This window comes from Ammospiza nelsoni, chromosome 2 (assembly GCF_027579445.1).
Source record: "Ammospiza nelsoni isolate bAmmNel1 chromosome 2, bAmmNel1.pri, whole genome shotgun sequence".
NCBI classification, from domain to species: Eukaryota; Metazoa; Chordata; class Aves; order Passeriformes; family Passerellidae; genus Ammospiza; species Ammospiza nelsoni.
The window spans coordinates 105,081,423-105,101,328 of NC_080634.1; the positions used below are offsets into that span (position 1 = coordinate 105,081,423).

At 38.1% G+C, this 19,906-nt stretch overlaps 1 protein-coding gene across 7 annotated transcripts in view; it reads left to right on the plus strand.

Annotated features, from left to right (window-relative positions):
• The window catches only part of CNKSR2 (connector enhancer of kinase suppressor of Ras 2), a 207,030-nt gene that overhangs the window by 37,328 nt on the left and 149,796 nt on the right, over window positions 1–19,906 (plus strand). For all 7 annotated transcript variants that reach the window (XM_059467046.1, XM_059467047.1, XM_059467041.1 and 4 more), the window contains exon 3: window positions 10,722–10,924. In XM_059467046.1, the coding sequence (XP_059323029.1) occupies window positions 10,722–10,924 (203 nt within the window). The remainder of the gene's footprint in view (window positions 1–10,721; window positions 10,925–19,906) is intronic.

The window sequence follows — 19,906 nt, forward strand, 5'->3', positions numbered from 1 at the left end:
GAAGCTGCAATCTTAAAAAAATGCTACTGATATAGAAGGGGACATAAAGAGTTATTCACAAAGTACTTTTCTTATCAAACAGTGCAAAAGAAAACAACAAAGTAAATACTTCAGTTAACTGAGAAAGATAAAGTCTAAGTTAGGGGGAGCACCAAGGACCGTTTTTCTCAGTCACGCAGAGAAACAGATTGTGGCTCTTTGAAAAATAGATTACTGTTAAGGGAAAAGAGCCCTTGTTTATTAGCTGAAATTTCTTTTTTCTTTGGTATGTAATTACAAATATAATCTTCAGACAAACAAACACAGCTTGTCTTTGTAGCTCCTTTATCTTAGGCAAAAGTATATGGAATTAAGTTGAATATAAAATAAGGAATTTCTAGCAAAGGATAACACTGCATCTTAAATGCATGCAAGCAAGACTCTCCCTTCCTGGTTCTTGTTGCACATACAGCATTGTCTGCTTTTCTGAGTTTGTCTTAGAGAAAATTGCTAAGACACACTGGCATGAGTTCAGATCGCAGCTTCTAATTTAGGATGAGGTTTTTGCAGTCTCACAATTGGCTCCTGATGGCTCCTCGAGGATACAAAATGTTATTGTTATATTGATTTCAGTGGACTTAATTTGAATTTATTGTTTGCCAATCAGATAAACCTCTTGGAAAATTTAATTCAGAGGCAATCCATTTGGCTGGACTGGTCCTATACTTACAGGCTTTTTTTATTGCCTCTGTGAGTGTCTATCCTGGGTAGGGCTTGTCCTTTCTTCTGGTTTGACTTTAATATTAGCTGTATTGTTTAGAAGAACATTAAGCCTATGACTCTCCAATATAGGATAACTGGTAATTCAGGTAGTGGCTATGCAATTTTTATCTGATTTTTTTGTTTGTTTGTTTGATAGGAGTTTGACAGAGGTTTCATGATAGAACTTAGCAAGAGTTACAAATACACAATCCAAATGAGTTAACATCTCTTTGGATGCTGGAGAATATGGTTGGGATGATGGGCTATGAATAGTAAAGTTAATTATGCCTTGCAAGCTTAACTTCAGATTGATTTAAAAGCAAATATAAGAAAAATAAAGGATTGTTGCTTCTGCTTCTTCCCCCTTTCTCTCTGGGTTAGTGAGTGACCACCTAAACAGTTTTTGGCATTGAGTACAAGTGAGGGGACAGAACTTCTCCCACTGTTCATCTGTTCCCACTCTGCAGGGGAGAGTTTTCCAATGCAAAGTTGCTGTCACTTAGGAAAGTTTCTGCAGTGTTGATTGCTGATGTGCTTTATTCCTGCCACCCCTTCCCAATATTTTTTGGGGGTAAACTTCTGCTTTCAGTTCCCTGGCAGCTGTGGATATGGTTAACAGCAAACCAGCTGCTTGTGTTGCATGCCTATAATTCACAGGGCTGCACCTTCTTACCAGGTGAAGGCGGAGAGCCTGAACAAGCATGTCTGGCTGGTATGGAGAGTGCAGGGGACATGCCAGTGGGGGCTGTTGGACTGTGCTGAACACACAAACTGCCACAGTAAGAGTTGGGAGCCAGTTATGATTGATACCACATCCTATTTAAAGGATGTTCTTTATGGGTTTTTGACAGAAGGTGGGTGGGTGGCTGGCTGTGGTCTCTCACATTATTTGCCTCCTGTCATCAGCACTTGCAACAAATGGATCCTCCAGAGTTTGTGAGCTGATCAGAGGACAAATGGTGGCGTGTGCTATCCATCTTTAGTAGAGTCTCTCTTGGCTGCCAGCCTGCCATACTGTGCTCTTGACAGCAGAACAAGCATTCAGGGGGTGATATTCACAGGTTTTCTTTTCCTGTGGTGCTTCAGGAAAGGAGGAATAAAGTTTTTGCCCAGCTGCTAAGTGCTGTTATAGATCATGCTTGCTGGTAATGGTGGGGGTGTACATCCTGCATACCTTCACTGGAACTGAACATGCTCTGGGAGAGGGCAAGCAGTCTAACAAAGGCACTTCATCTCTTCCCTCTCTCCTTCAGACTGGGAAGGTGGGAGCATGTTCAATAGATGCATGCCTCAGTGCAGCTTTGTGTTTTACAAAATCCATATGTCAGAAAGGGCATGATAAAGGAAATGTTATCTGTGCTTAGAAGAAATAAGTAGTGATGTCTGTGATGGTATTTTGTTGCTGCTAAGAATTTGTCACGTGCTTTTTAAGGTGAGAAACCTTGAGAAGCCACCATGATGGATATAAGCTGGCAGCATTACTTGATTTCCAGCAAGACAAATCTCCTGTTCTTGTCTTTCTGTTTAAAGGGACATGCAATCAGGCTGGCGGTGTCTGCAGGTAGATTTTTACTTGATGTGGATGGGCATTTTTATTCATACTAACAAAATCACCCAAAAAAATTGTCTCAAAACTGGTGGAAAATGATAGACTGAGGAACTACATGTCCACCTCTAGAGATACAGGAAAAACTACTGAGTTGAGTGCCATGTTTCTCCACTATTCATAGATAATAAAATATACAGTTGTTCATTAGTTCTAATAGTTGCCATTAAGATCTTAGCCTCAACATGATCATGTGTGAGGGTGAAGCTAGCCTAACACTGCTTTTCATTCAATCATTAAACAAACAACAGTGTAGCAGACCTCATCATCACAAAATGTGATGAGCCTTGTTTCTTTGGTTGCTTTAAAAACTGCATGTGAATGAACAATGCCAGTAGAAAATAAATTGAGAAGAAAAGGAGATGATGCATTGGGAGAAGTGCATAATAAAGAACAAATACCTTAGATAATGCTGTCAGATCACTGTACCAGTCATCAAGTTTGGAATGCATTGGGGGATCTTGTAGCTTCTGCTATATGTAACTGGCCTGAAGAAAGCAAAGAAATTACATAATTCTTTTTCCATCATCTGTTTGTCAGGAGATGGAGTTTCATTTACGAAACTGGGTATGACTGTTTTTCCCTAAAAAAGACTACATGCTGCCTGGAGAACACAAAGACTGAAGACTGCTCAGCCCAACATGACTTCTTCCATCTTTAAGAAAATGATCTAGTTATCTAGTTTACCACAATGCCTTGATAAATGAGATGCCAAATGAAGATTCTTTTTTTTTTTCCTTTCCTGAATATCATGTTCATTGTGTTTGCATGAAGATTAAATTAATTTAATTTGATTTTGCAAATATTTTTAAACAGAGATGCTAAAGTAGATGTGTTGTTATAAGAATTTGAAAAGCTTCAAAATGTGTTTTGGATGCTTTGAAGTTTTTCATTAGCAAAGAACTTCATGAAGTTCCTGTGAATTTGCAAAATAATTCTTCAGGAAATCTTAATTTGTGTAGAATAGAGTTTAGTTAAAAAATAAAACAGCTTTTGCTTTATAGAGCATACTAGTTTCAGTACTAGTTTCATGCTAGTTGGTTAAATCTGCTATGGCTGTACAGGAATTTATTGCATACTATATTTGAATCTGTAAAGCTAGAAGATTGCAGCAGATGAAATAGCATTATTATTTGGCAGAGAAAACATTGGTGTGCACTAACAGCATGAAATTACTTACCATTTACCACTAACACAAAACATTGATATGCAAATGAATGTAAAAAATAGACCTACTTTACCCACGAATGATTTGATTCCTCTTAAGAATTATGCCTTTTGTCTTAAATTCATCTTCCTGCCATTTCTCACACAGAAATGCTTTTTTTGTACTTATCACTAGTAAGATCTTAAAACTGTTTTGTCAGTAACGGTGAATATTAGACTTAATCATTCTGGTGCTAAATGAAGTAGGCTTCATTTCAGAATGGAGATTTATATGTACTGAAGATGGAATTTACTGTTAGTATTCTGAATGCTCATAGCAGAAAAATTACTTACCGTTTTCACTATTGCCCATTGCAAGTCAAAGTTCTGCTTATATATCATATATCATATATCATATGACTCCCTGTCCTCAGCCTGAGCTAATCTAACTGCAGTGCAGGAAATCCTGAAGTCCATCACCAGATCAATAAAGCTAAGGAGATAAAGAGTTTCTGATAGCTCATATAGATCACATCGAAAATGTGTTAGCAAATCTTTTTACACAGAACTGCAGTAAACACCATCTTGTGCCAAAGGCAGTAATTATATCTGCATGCAAAGGGTGAACATCCTTCTGCCCACCAGCCTCAAGAATCAGTCATGGATCCTAGATACTTTTTAATTGTGGATTTTGTTGGTGGTGGTCTTTTTCTTTTCTTTTCTTGTTTTGTTTTTTTGTTTTTGTTTTGTTTTTTTTTTTCCTTTGGACTGCTTGGAGGTTTGGGCAAGTATGAAATACATACTCTGGTTCATAGAGTCATAGTGTGGCTTGGGTTGGGAGGGTCATTCATAAAATTGTAAGCCCCAGTTAAAAGCAGACCAGTTAAAAAGAGCTGTTACAATGTAAAATGTTTCTAAAAGGTAATGTGTTCATAACAATACTTATTTCCTTTTTCAAACAATTATTTTGAACTGCTGATTAGCTGTTTAAGACTTTTGGAATTGCATGTAACTGGATATGGAACTGGTAGTTCAAATTATGGAGAAATAAGAGCATTTGGCAGGCTAGGGACTAAATTGCATGAGAAAGTAAAAAAAACCAAAAAAGTAATGAGCATTTGGTCTTTCAGAGGCTGTTGATTGAATAAGAGAAAGAAGAATAGTTTATATAATTGCTCTATCAGCGCTACAAAGCATGGGCTTGGCTTGGCTTTTTGACATGTTCCTTGATTGTGGTATAGAAACAGAAGGGCATTTTTCAAGGAGATAATGATGATGACTTCAGAGTCATCTTTCCTGGGTTCTGCAAGGCTAGAAGTATCACACACCTGAGTGTTTTTCTGACTATAAACATTTAGGACAAATATTTATATTCTTTGAAACAGTTTGGCTTTTAATCAGTGCGTCTTTAATAATTGCAGTAAATCATAAGTGTCATTTGAGCTATCTGGGGTTTCTGTCCTTATCTACTTATTCTGTGTTGAAGAAACAGATGTGTCAGGATCATGTGTTGTGCACTTCTAAATTACCCCATATGCCAGTGCTATTTGAAGGAGAGATAACCTTAGTGTTAGCATTTCTAGATGCTGGAGGAAGGGCCGTTAGAAATATATGTTGTAGGCAGATCTGATGAGGTATAAAGTTACATAAGGCACCTTCCATATGACAAGCTGTGATATCAGTTGCTAGCAGCTTTGGGCTGGTAAGCTATCTGCCTCATACTTTGTGGGATGTGTTCAGCCAAATGTTTTGGAGGATGAGTTTCAGATCCATTTTGTTCATTTTTAAAATCAACTTCAGAGGTAAAGGGTGGAACTTATCTTGGTAAATTTTTGCCCACCACTAATTTTCAGGTGTGGTTGTGAAATGACTGCATGTGCTGTGATATCTGTGTGATGCTGTTTTGATTATTCATTTAAAATCTTCCTCAGGCTTTTCAATAAATGAGGATCCTGTGAACTTTACTGTTTCCAGGTTGTTTGTTTAAAAGCAAATAAATCATACGAACAGAAAGGAGTGTGGAAGGTGAAAACATTGGAAAGATAGTGAGGAAAAGAATTAAACTCACCTGAGGTGATTTTAAGTCCATTTCTTAGCAGCCATATTTTATTCTTGCCTAAAACTCCTGTGAATAAGTGAAAAATGACTTTTTATTGCATTGGAGAGAAAACCTACTATTTCATTCTTGTGATAGTTATCCTTATTACTGAGATATATCAGATGTAGTTGAGAAGTTGCACTTCTTTACACATAATTGATTGCTCAGTACAGCTATCTAGACTATAAAATTTGTCTTTTCAAATGGTTGCCATTTTCTCTCTTCTTTAAATTATATTGTTTGTGTGTGTTACAAAAAATAGTTACCAAATTAAAATAAACCTTCACCTTCTTCAGTTTATACAGTCATGGTTGCATTCTGCAGAGGAGCAGCAGAAATTAATCAATGTAAGCACTGCTATCTGCTCCCTTGTCTGGTGAAGATACTGCTTTTATTTTCTTCTTGCCCACAAGCGCCAGTATTACAGCAGGACCTTCAGTTCCCATCTCGTGTCTCTTCAGCAGAACTGAGCACTGGTCTCTGCATGCCTTTTGCTTCACATGGTTTTCAGCAGTATTCTTTCATGCCTTTTGTTTCCCAAGGTTTTCAGATATCTGGGCTGAAGAAAAGACACAGTGATTTAGAAAGGTAGGCAGAGAGGCCTGTCTTGGAGTGTTGGTAAGAGTCAAACAGTGTCACTGAACTTGATACAGCATTTGTGCTTGGAGACATAGAGATATTCATGGTTGCATAAAAGTTGTGATCGAGACAGCTGTTCTAAGGGATTTCTGGGTTTGTTAATGGGACTGTGGTTATGTCTGTGTTGCACATTGTACTGAGTTTAGATCTGAGCTTGGCTTATTTAGGTAGCTGAGATGGCCTTGCACTTGGAATGGGCACTATAAAAAAACCCAAAACCAAAGTCCTGGCATCTTCTAGACAGTCTGTCTAAGCCAGCAGAGATTAGTTAGCACTGTTCGAGTTTGGACCACTTTACTTTTCAGCTGTGCTAAAAGTGTCAGATGTATTTCCTACCATCAAGAATCAAGTGAATTTAACGCAGAAAAGAGATGAGGTCTAAATTTTAACTTTTTTTTTCGATTGAGGGAAGCAGGGAACATAACTAATGAACATTGATGAAACTATTTTAAGAAAAGTTTGCTTTATTTTCACATTTGGTTTGTGAACTCTCTTCCTACTCTTGGTATGCTCCTGCAAGGATGGGCTTGCAGAGGGACCAGGCTGGCTGTTCTCACAAAAATACCCTCAAAAAACTCCTCAGTGGTGATTAGAGCTGCTGCTTGTCAGCATGTGAAGAAAAGAGCTACAATTCCTCGCTCACACTGTCATGTTAAGGCACAGAAAAGTAATTAGCAGGTACAATGTCTATTAATAGCTCCCACCACCTTTAGTTCAAACACCTGCTGACAAGCTATTACTCTGTGTAGTTCAGCTTCATCAAGTTCTTGTTTTATGATTGCCAGAAGGGACTCCATTAGAGCCTTTTCTGTTGGGGCAGGGTATCTGAAGACACTCTGTGGCCTCTCACTGGGGGAGTGGATGTCTAGGCTTGTGTCGCTTCTCGTAATCTCTACAGGCATGCAGAGATTTCTTTGTGGCTCTTTCAGTGACTGTGAATATATTTTGGCTAATGAAAGCACAACTTTTGTTAGTGCTGGCTAAATGCAGACTAGGGGAAAACAAAGAACTGTCTCCTTTGCCTGCAATTATCTTCTTACAGTGCTTGAAAATAAACGCAGTGCTTTTCTAACAAAACCGTGTTGTTAATAGTGTATTATTGAATATAAAGTATGATTCAACTTGGCACTTTTTATTTAAGCATGCTTTTTCCTAGTATTAGAACACACAGCTCTGGTTGCTTTTAACTTGGGCCAGAAATATTAGTGATAAACAAAGTGAGGATTTTGTTAGCTTGGCTGCTGCTTTAGGATCCTTCTACTTAAAGGCTTCAATAAATACAGCTGCCCTGAAATATATTTTGTCTGAAATTTATCTCTGTATTTTCCATCTCTGGCTTTATCTGTATGATATTACAGGTAGAGGCTTTTCCAAAGCCATCCTCATCTAAGACTGAATTCACATGTGGCCTAGGCACAGTGTTTTGTGTTAACACACACACACAGACACACACGTTTGATGAATAGGTGTTAAAACAGGCTTTGAATCTGTAATGCTGTCTCTTTCTTCCCTCATGATGGTGAAAAACAGCCTCTGAAAAAGAATGTGCCTGTAGGTGGCCATCACTTAGATATTAAGAGGGAGCGACTAAGGTTTTGTAGCTGATTTTCTAAAGAAGTATGTACATAAATGCAGCCTATTTTCCTGTTGTACAAAAAAAACCTGAGTGTTTTGCCTGGTCTGCAGTGTTCAATATTGCAGGTTTTCTTTTATTCTGGTGCTTTACTTTCTGCTGGTGCTGCAGGTCTGCACGCTGCCTGCCAGGGCTCCCTCTGGGGTGGGCATGGCGGCCTGCACAGGCTGGGTACCAGCAGCTGCCTGTCCGAGCAGGTGAGGGACAGACAAGGTGACAAAGAGGAGATGGCAAAAGAGGGGGAGCTGAAATAATCTGGGGTTGTTGAGGACCTTTGGGAATCCACCTCAGCATCAGCGTGGTCTCCCCTGGCTCTGGGCCCTGTGTGGGGCACGGCTGGCGTGACAAGAAGGTGCCTGGCCTCGTATGGCACCCTGCCCACACACCCCTTCCTCACCCACCTTAGTTTTATTTTTGGATTATCAGACTCAGCTCCTTAGGAACAGCCTGCTGAATTAAGAAATTCAGCGTTTCAGTGTGTCAGAAAGAAGGCAACCCTGTGAGCAGGCCCGTGGCTGGCCTGCAGCCTGTGATTGTACCCCCACGTGTGGGGGTGTGAGTGCCATGTTGTTGGGGCTTGCTTGTGGCCGGTCTTTAAGACATTTTTGGTGATGTCTCATTCATCCAGAATATTTTTCATTTATTTCTTCCCCCATTAATTTTGCCAAAATGAGCTAGATGCTCAAGAAGCAGAATGAAGTAAGAAAAAAACCTGTTATCTTTTTTCAGCTTACTCCCTCCCCCACTCCTTAATCGTGCTTCCTCAGCAGGCCAACCACAGAAAGCTACAGGAAAAAACAGATATGTTTTTATCTGATATTTATCTTCTTATTTTGGGCTGGTTTAATAAGTTATGAGCCGTTTAGATGCATAATAAAGTGCATTTTTCTTTTCAATCCCAATTAATTGTTTTCATCTTGTAATCTCTATTTATAACCCAATGCTATCTGTTGTATAATTGCTCTTAAATATGTACATGGTGGAAAAGTTACTGCCCAAATATACAATTTGTCTAATTGGGATTGATTGTAGTGGCAGGGGACAGCATCTGTGTAGTTGAGAAACATGCCTGCAGAGCCTTTCTTGCCCGAGATAGGGATGTTCACAAAAGTTCCAGTAATGGTTTATAAAGTGCAATCTTAGTTATATGGTCAGTGGCCCCTTCAGCAGAGTTCCAAAGTGCATTTTCTGCTGCAGAAGGATAGTTGTTGGTTGAGCAGCTCCCTCACAAAGTGTGCTCAGTTTACAGGCACACAGAGCTGGCTGGGAGATGGCAGATGAGCTGTGTGCTGTAGTCTTTCCATCATGAGCCCCCTTGGCATGGGAGTGGATGTTGTGGAAGGGCTGGGAGCTCACTGGGAATGGCTTCAGTATAGTGTTCCTGCAGTCCCTGTGTAGTAAAAGAGGATGAAATTCATTTAGTAGGTGGTTTGGATTGGGAGCAAGACAACTGCTGTAAATAATCACCACCTCACATTGTGCCCCCTCAATTCCAATAGAAAAAGATTAAGGTGAATAAGCTTCAGTAGTCTTCAATTAGCATTGATGAGTGTATCTTTTCTCCTTTCTCTCCTTGTGGACAGATCAGCATGGGAGGAGAGCTGGGGCTGTCATGGAGTGTCATTAGGAAGTAGATTTTTCTGTGTTCATCTGAGGGGCTTTGTGCATTCTGCTTCATAGTTTGTGGTAGGAAATGGTCCATGCTCTGTAATGAGTAGCCCATTTCATTGTCAACTGAGCGAGTTGTCAGCACCCCATGCTATCACCCTCTGATGTGGCTGAAGTGAGAACCTTCAAAATTCCATAATTCTCTTAGAGGAGTACTAAACTCAAGTCTGTGCAACTGCTTATTCCTTTGCAAAGGCAAATAAGTCCTTTTTGTAATAACTCTATCACTCTTTGTGTATGTGAGGAAAACAAATCTTTTATAGAAATGACAAATCACTGATGGTACTTTATTCTATTGTAATTGAACATTAAATCAGGGCATTCTTGAGGGCTGTTTTGGTAACACTTGTACTTTTGAAGGATTTCCAGCTGCTGTTTGTTAATATTGTTTGTTTACTACTTTTTGTTAATATTTCTGCATAATTATTTGTCTCTTCTGCACAGCTAAGGAATGTAATTTAAGCGAGTGACTCTCAAATGGAAATATAGTTTAAAACTTGACTTAAAATGAATGAATAATACAGGATAGAGGTTGTGCAGGGCAGCACTGTATTGTTTGGTATGTGATTGTGGTGGTCCTTTACTGCTAAAAAGAGCTTAAGTATGCTAATTAACTTAGATCTCTGAAGCCAACAAAACCAATTTAGTGCCACACCATGTCCATGCTGCATACTTCTGCAAGTTGCTGGGCCTGGTGCCAGGTGTGTCTGAGGAGTTGTGAGTATGGACATGAGGTACCAATCCCTTATCATCAGGTCTACAGAGAGAACCCTCTGATCAAGGCCAGTTTGGATGGGGCTCTGCTCTAGTGCAAGGTGACTGTGTACATGGCAGGGGTGTTAGAATGAGATGGTCTTGAAGGTCCCTTCCAACCCACACCATTCTGTGATTCTGGTAATCTACTGACAGTGATGCACTGCTTTGAAAAACAGCTTTCCAGACTAGGTTTTTTCTTTGAGATGTTTTTCTCACTAGACATAGAACAAGATAAAGGATCACTCATAATTTTGCTCTTCTTTTGTTCTCTTTTTATGCACTTCAGAAACAGAACATTCTATACATTTAAAAACTACTGAGTGGGTGTATTTCTGCTTTAATTACTAGGAATGAAGTAGAACATCAGTTTTGCTGTTCTTGGTTCTTCTGTTCATCTGTAAAGCTAACTTTCTTTTCTTTTTTTTTCAATGCAGAACTATGGTTTGGAAACAGAAAATTTAAAAACCCTTTCTCACAAACTGAATGCATCTGCCAAAAATCTGCAGAACTTCATTACTGGGAGGAGGAGGAGTGGTCACTATGATGGAAGGACCAGTCGCAAATTACCGAATGATTTTCTGACATCAGTAGTGGATCTGATTGGAGCAGCAAAAAGTCTTCTGGCTTGGTTGGACAGGTAAAATCTCCCAAATGTCTCACAGGTAACCAGATCATGCACATGAACAAGCTCCAACTTCTTTACAAAATGTAACATAGAAACTGAATTGAAGTAGAATTCATTCATATGTTCCAAGGGGATGTTTGTACCAATTCTGCTTTTTTTAGGTCAGCATGCAATTCAGATTAGCTTTTCAATACAGTACCTTCAAATGCACTATGACCCTACACATATATATGCAACACATATAAGCAACAGGAGGACATCATTAGGTTATATATGTATTTTTTACTAATATAAAGCAGCAATTTAACTTGCATAAATCAGATTCATTGCTTTGATGCTATCAAGTTCCCAAAACTAATCATACTTTTCATTTTATGGATGTCAGCGTATAATTTCAGAGTGTGTGTGTGTACAAACATGGATGTTGTGTTTTAGGTTTTTTTAAATAGCAGTGAAATACTTCTGATTTTCCAGAGGTAGTGCTCTACACTTTAAACTGTTACCTAGGACGTGTGTGGGACCAGGATTGAAGTGGTTTTGCTACATTTGTAGTGAATTTTTCTAATTATAACAAGAATAATACGCAGGTATTTAAGATGATCATTGAAATTCCTAAAGTGGTTAAAATTAGTCTATGTGTAAGTCTTTATATAATGCATCACAGTGGATTTTCATCAGAGAAAATAAAATGCTTATCTTGATTTAAAGGTGTATCTTATTTTGTTTCGAGCAGCTGAAGATGTGTTCAGAGTATGATATGTGTGTAACTTTTTTAATCCAACAGAATTATTTAGTTTTACTGTTGTGTATTTTGTTTTTCTGAGGAAAACCAACTACTCTCCCATAAATGATTTACATACGAATGGTTTAGGTGAGGCCTGAATCTTTTCCACTTCTTAAGCTGGACTGGAAGCTCTTTGTTTTGTTCAGAAGGTTGCAGCTACCATTGCTTCTTCTTTTCTACTCCCTCTCTAGCCTTTCCCCAAGGTTGAAACCCAGAGTACCTAAAGTTGGCTCCTAAATTTTTCTTTAGGTATTTAAGATCAGTGTGTAGAGAATTAGTGCAATTTCATGGAAAGAGTTTAGTACTGAGACTTGAAAATTTGGGAATATATTTTTAGCTCTATTCTAAACTGTTAGTGCTTGGAATATCTATAGGCTTCACTTTTTTCTCCCCGCAAAATTGTTATTGGCAGAAAGCAACGCATCATACTGAGTTTTGAAACAGAAAGAACAGTAGAAAAACATGTTCTTTTGCATAGATGAGTCAATTTTTGCCACAGATTTCTGTTGAGAAATAATCTTGTTTGGTTTCTCATTGAAACTGTGGTCATGATTAAAAGACTGTTGACTAGTAAGAACTCAGAGTTCGTTTTGGGTTTTGGTTGTTTGTTTGATGGAGTTTTGAGTTCTTTTTTGATAGTCTGTTATTCAAAAGTAAATTTCATATACATGTACACACATTTAACACATTGAAGAACAATGGGTTTTTTGCAACTAAATATAAATTTAATAATGGAAGTTCAGGAAGAAGATAGTTATTAATGCTAGAAAACATCTGTATCTGAGGACTGGTGTGTCACTGCAGTACTGTGCACTGCATGTACTTTTGCATTTAGCTGAAATGATCAGTGATCAAACCCAGGGATTCCAAGAAGTCAAAAACGAAGGAAATTATGGTGATATCACACTTTCAGCAATGCTGTCTTGAGTGTCCAAAAAAAGCTTCAGATTTCCAGGAAAGTTCTTTTGAAGATCTAAACACCTGGTTCTAAGAAATGTTTTCTAAAACATTTTAAGAATTTTCTGATTTCTGAATGTCTGGGTATTTTGGTAAAGTTTGTTCTTCCTTACTTGTGAAGACCCAAAATGAGGATGAAGGTAGGCCAATAAATACATTTTTCTCAGGAAATGGGAACATCTGGATATCAATATGATTCTGCTTCTTGTATGCCTTCTAAGAAAGTATTGGTGCCACTAGGGGGAGATAGAAAGATTTAAAAAATTGATTAGTAAAAGTTAGAAACATGGATTAAATTTTATTCTGCACACCTGTTACTATCAAATCTAGACCCCAAATCTTAGTTTTTTCATTGTTTTCTAGTACCAGTTCCATCTTAGGTTGTGAGAGGGGATGATTAGGATGAATGAAGTGGCTGTTAGGGTTGTCCACCCCGTTGCCCTGCTAGGCTGCCCCTGTGCAGTGGATTTTGAGGTCATGTCTGGGAAAAGCAGATAGCAGCAGCTCCAACCTGTATGGACATGCAGTGATGGGGCTTTATACATAGGGAATGGTGACAACAACATACAGGTTGTGCTTCCCTTGTTGCTGTAGTGAGTGATCTGTTTATGATGTTTCTGTGGGACACCTAAGATCATAAAGGACTTCGTGATGCCTGGCACAGTTATCTAAAGGAGTGTGAGAGTTGTGATTTGCTGAGTTACTTTCACTGTGGTCTTGCAGACTGTGCAGGGCCAATCCAAGGACACTCTTTGTTTCAGGTCTTTGCCTGGAGCAGTCCTACTTCCAGATGTATGTCAGAAATTGAGTTTAACTGAAAATTAGAGTAGCTTTTATTTCCAGGCTTTAAAAGTGTTTTGGTTTAGTTTCATTTATGAGCTGGAAAACTTAAAAGAGAATTCTATTTTCAAAAAAAGTTGTCTGAGGATTTTGGGGAGCATGGAATAACTCTGCTGTAACATGCTGTAAGGAAACTGTCATCACACTGATACATTTGAGTCTAATTTTAACTTCCTGTTACTTTCTCAGCCCACAAAATGTATCTTCTTTCAGGAGACTTCATAGCTTTAAAACCTTTTGTTTTATACTTTCTCCATTATCTTAAAATTCTTCCAAGTGAATTTCCTGACAAGATTGGTGCCCTGAAAACCCATGAGTCTTTTGTGAAAGGGTGATGCCTTTCTACTTGACTCGGAACGTATTGTAGACAGATGGAAACCCACACTTCAGGCTATGGCAAGAAACTGCTTACCCGATCAAAGCAACTTGGTATTGACTGTCTCCTGTGATACTTCTCCGGAATTACAGTCAATCAGGTCTTCTAATTACAGTCAATCAGGTCTTCTAGACTTCCAGATAAATCTCTGGAGTTCTGTTCAGTCTTTACTCCTGTAATTCATGAAAGTTATATTCTTTGGAATAGTAATATATGTCACCTTTCTTTATCTTCCTTCTTCTCTGATGTGTCAGATTCCTGGAAATTCTTCTGCTTTCTGTAGGGCTGATTCACTCCATCCTGGTGAGGAATATTTAAAAATGTGTAAATTAATTAGGATTACTGATTAAAATTCACTACTATGCATCTGCACTATGAATGTGTTGCAATTTTTTGGCATAAAGGTATTTCTAACCTCATGAAAATATTTTTTTTTTCTATGCACGAGTATGTCCAATAGTATCTGCACATTTAATTGAAATTGAAATTAGGTATATTTACTTCTGTTAATCCTGATTAAAGTTTCTTTCTTAGACCACACATTTATAATCCACCTGAAAAGCACTTTGTAAAATGTTGCTTTATGTGTGGATGTGTTGGTATTCACTGCCTCTGCAATTTCTGAATTACGTATACATTATCCATCCATACATTATCCATCAATGGCTTTCATGATCTAAAAGGTACATATGAACACCTCAAGGATTTTGAGAGCTGAAGTTACTTTTTTCCATCTTTAACAAAATTCTGTTAGGATTTTACCATGTTACTTGCATCTTCAATGACACCAGTGAAAACTTCCCAGTTGTTGTCTAGAGGCAAGCATAAACTGGAAAGTAATGATATTATGGGGATCCCAGAAAATTCTTCTGAGTTTAGAGCATTTACCAGAGCCTATAAGTAGCTTTCTCTCTGCTTAGGACACAGCCAGGTCTTGTACTGTACTCCCAGCTCATTTTTTTTATATTGATTTGCTGATACCTATCAGTTGCATTACTGAAATGACACTGAATCCTGAATTCCTGAGTGCTCAGATTCATTCAATAGATTTTCTCCCAAATCTTAGCAGACCACCTGACAGGCAAACAGAAAGTTGTATCTTCTTCAGAAGCTGGCACAACTCTGAGTGTTGAATTTGTCTCCTAATGAGTCAGAAGCTGCAAAGTGAAGACAGCCTTGGGAGCAAAAGGCTTTTACAAATCCTTTAAGCACCTCATTCTTTTTCTTCAAGTCCCACTGTACATCATATGTTTTTCTTTCATGGGACTGCTGGATTTAACAGGTACAGCTCATTACTGTAGTCCTGACTGGGAAGAACTGTATTGTTCTTTGTGGAAGAGGAAGGATCCTTAGCAAACCTGGACTGAGGTGACATTTGAAGGCAGCTTCATGAGCTCTGTCTCTTCCCATTTCTCTCCTTGCTCTGCCAGCACAAACTTCTTGTGATGTCATCTCCTACGTTGTTCCTGGTTTGATATGTTCTCTTTCTTCACCCTCACCACATTCAGTTGTCTTTGCCAACCAAAATCCCTGGAAATCTGTATTTCCTGCAGATTGCACTAAGCAATAAATAGAATTCTTGGTTGTGTTTCTGGGTTTCTTCCTGTCTAGTCCAGTGTTTGGGCCACGTTATCTGGAGCAAGGACTCCTTATACCATATATCTTATGCAGCATCAATAGAACATTTTGGATCTTAACAATAGGAGTAATATCTGTATAAAGTATAAACACAGACTTAGAGAATTGTAGTGAAGAAGGATTGGTTGTTTTTAGGACTGTGTGAGTCCTCATTAAAGAGACTAAGATAATGTGGTAGGTTTTGGGGTTTTTTTAGTTTTAAGCATTTAAAAAATACAGTCAACTTCCCATGAGATAACTACTACAGCGTTTTGCGTCTGTTGTTGTGTCACAGGTTTCAATAGTCGTGAATTAGGATTTGTCAAGCACCACTGGATTTTTTCGTGTACTGTTTGACTCAGCCATCTGTGTGGGCAGAGATTCAATATGTCTTTTACAGCAGCTCTTCTGTAGCTCTTGTTTTTCATACTAGCACTATCCTCTTTTTGAAAATAAAAAACTTGAAGTGCTGCTGCAGATTACACTGCAGTCTGAGTAGGAGAAACAAAGAGATTTTGTGGAGATAGATTTTTGTATTCAAGACTTTCAGTGCTGTGGCCAGAGAAAAGCTAGGAGGCTGACAAATGTGCATCAGTCTGATTAAGTTACCACTGCTGTCTGGACACGTGGTACATGAAGAAAATGGAAAAAAAAAATGTGAATAAAAAACCTAACTGTAGCTAGAAGTTGTTGGTTATATAAAATATATGGTAAAATTGCTGATGGAAATAAAAAAAAAATGTAAACTTTCACAGTGAAAGGCCTTTTAGGCAAGTCTAGGTCTGCTTTTAGGGTCATTCCCAGAATAGTGGGGTATAATCCTATAACTTCTAAAACTCAGGTGGGCAAATTATTTTGCTACTGGCATGAATTGCTACAATTCTGTGAAGCAGTTGTATCCATTCAGAAATCCTATTAAATAATAGTAAAACCTGTTCCTGAAGTTAAGGACATTTGAATGCTTCAGTGGCTGACAGCAGAACAGGATCTCCTTACACGATGGGTTTTTTTTGGTGATGCTTCAATGCATCAGAGAAGTGCAGCCTGCAATGATGTAAATGCTTTTGGTTTGTGACTGAACAATTCTGGGTATTCAGGTTTAGCACACCCTCTAAGTGTGCATTGTGTAAAGCATTGTAGTAGGAGAACGCTCCCCACACCAAAATGGATGTCCTTCTTTTCACCATGGTGACATACTCAATGCATACATTTCCTTCCATTGTAGGTAGAATGTATTCAGCTGGGTTTCTTTGCCTCATTGTTTTTGGTGAATGAGCCCTGATGATGTTTATGGTGTGACTGTTTTGTAGTTTTAGTAAAGAGGTGCATTGTTTGTAAGCCCATAACTTCTTACTTACAAAGAAAGTGTTACTGGTTTAGAGTCTCCTTTATTAGAAACTTCATAGAGTCCTGCTAGCTGTGCTTGATTATTACTTGTCCTGACAGGGTAAATCTGCTTTGTACACAAGGTAGTGGGAGTAAACAAATGAAACCCAAGCAAAAAGAAATAAAAGACTTTAGTGGTTCTTTACTCACCCCACCAGTATTGCACTGTTTGTCAACTGGGTTTCAGCTTTAAACCTTTGAATCTTGTTTCCTTTATGCATTTCCCTTTTTGCTGGTTTGAGTGGTATACCAAACCTGTCAGTAAGTGCTGCCTCAGAATGCTATGGTACTTAACTGTATTGTGCTCCTGGAACAGCTGTAGAAGTTTAATAGAGCACTCATTTAAAGAGTTCCTTTGTCCAGTGTGAATTTTACTGCATTCTTCCCTGATTCTACATAAAGCAGTTCCATTAGAAATACAACTGAAATGTTTGTTTCATGAAAGCCTAGAACTATGAACCTTGTATGGCTTAGGCAGTGTATATACAGCAGTTTTGTGCATTCAGATTTTTACTTGACCTTAATATGTTGCCTTTGAAGACTGTGTTATAGTACTGCTTTGTTTGCCTCTCTCTTGAAAGATTTTGGACTATTATGTTTAATCAAAAGGCTTTGAGGATGTTTTCCCTTGTTAGGGTGATAAAATAAGTATGATACTGGTTTTAAACCGCTCACAGTGTTTATTGTTATAAAATATCTCAGTACTACAACTAATGGTGAAATAGGATGAATTTTTGGTTTGGGTTATGGTTTTACTAACAGCAGTCTGAATTTGTCCAAATTGCAACTTTTTAAAATGAAAATTGTTATTTCTATGTATTATTTCCCCTTAATGTTATATGAAGAAGACAGATGAGGAGGCTAAAGCGTATGAGGACAAAAAAGTTGATAATGTAGAAGTACTGAGGGTATGCATCTCCTTTGCAAGTTTTTAATTGTTTTTGAAGGATTTTTCTTCATGTGGAATCAGTAGTCGTGACTATTAATAGCTGTTGAATTGTATTATTTTCTAATTCTGTGATGGAATTAGCTGTGCTATGTTAATGTGGCTGGTTTTTCTAATAGTCCTTCAGGGTGGTTTCATGAATGAATGTTTAATAATATAACTTATTTTTTCATTCTGAAAGATGCTGATGCTGCTAAAAATGCTAATTAGGTCTCAATTCATAAAAGTGTACACATATGCATGTGTGTTGCAGCCTACATTACATGTGTATAAACAAAGTCACATTTCAGAGCTGTTAGATTATTTATGTCCAACACTGGTTTAAAAAAGTGTGTAAAGAACCTGTCGCCTTTTCATGCCTTATCTTAGGAAAAGCTTACATACTATATAGATCAGGGCATTGAAGTTGATGGACTTTAGTGTTAATAAAAAAAAAAAAAAGTAAGCATCAGTGTTTTTTCCCTGTGGATGAGGTGTTTCAAGGCTCTTCATCTTACCCTGGTGTATCATAAGGTAAAGGTTCACAATGTGGGTTTGCACAGTGACAAAATATCATGGTTCCCACTTTTTCAGCTGTATTCATGATCACAAAATATCTATGAACTTAATTATCCTTGAAACCCATTACCCACTCATTTGTGAAAGTGGTTTGAAAATTACTAATGGCCTCAAGTGTTGGAAAGGAGAAGGATGGAGAAAATGGGAGGCTTAAGGCAAAAAATACGATGTGTTTGCAAAAGCATTCACGTGATTGTGTAAATTTATTTTCCTTAAGATATCAGTTAAAGAAGGGTTAGAGAAATAATGAAAATGGGAAACCAACAGAGGTTTGGAAGAGGAAATGTGGAAAGGGCATGTGGTAGGCATGCTGTGGAGCTACAAAAGTGTTTTCATGTGCGTGTTGTAAGGAAATCACAATTTTGAAGGAAGAACAAACAAATTACATGAGAAACAGTAAAAAAATCTTCCACAAAGAGGGAAATGTGTGTTGGAAATATCTTGGAAATGCCTGTGAGAGGTGAGACAATGAGACACAGATCAATGTTACAGCAGGAAGTGAGACAACATGTGGCCCCAGAACAAGGCAGTTCTTTACTTCCTGTTTTAATTTAAAAGCACCAAATTGGACAGTACAGGTGTTGAAAATTGCAAGTTTTTCTCAGGGAATTTTCTTCACTGTAGTTGTATGAGGCTCCTCAGACCTGAAGGTCCTAGAGTCTGCGAAAAATGTGGCTTTGAAAGAAAAGCATAGAAGCATTGCAAGTGATGGAAGTGACTTTGCCAAGCCAAGGATATATTATTTTTTTTTAAGTAGAGAGAAGTTGTCTAATTAAACAGGGAATTTCTTACACCTGGTGCAGGTCTCAAGGAAGAAAGTGTTTTAGCAGCCATCTGAAGTTATACTATATGTAGGCTTTATTTGCATTTATACAAGTTGATTCATCTATTCACAGTCAATAATATTGTGCAGTATTAAAATTGTAAGCAATGGGTATATCACTAATGAAGAGGTTTTTTTTTTTTTGTCAGATTTTTCACTGTGTCTCATGTGAAATCTAGTTGGTGATACTACAGTGAAGTTTCTGTTGCTATTTTTTTTTGAAACTGCTGGCGTGTTGTTACACTGAATCTTGCTGGACTTTGGCAACTGAAGTTGAGGCTTGGGATGGAATCCCAAAATACATTTCCTTTGGAGGCACATATTTAGAGAGGTCTTTCCCATTTATCCAGCTGCTTGTGTAGAAGTGGCTGTGTAATTGTGCATGTAGATTGCCTCCAGGGATGGGGTCTGAACTGGAGATGGGGAGAAAATACCCCAGAGAGGCATCTGCAGAAATTGATGCAAGGGAGTTGGTTTAAAAGCTGCAGAGACTTCCAGAGGAGGCAATTGAAGGATCCCTTTGGTTTTCTGCAGAAGCAGAGTTTATTTAAACTATGAATCTGCCTCCTTATCTTTTTAAGTTGTGAAGCACTTCTCAAAATCTTACATCTTAGTTGTTGATTTGTAGTAGTCTTCTCCCGCTGACACCCTTGCTGCCTGCTTGACATGCTGCTGCCAGTAAGTCTTCACTGGGATAACTTAAATGT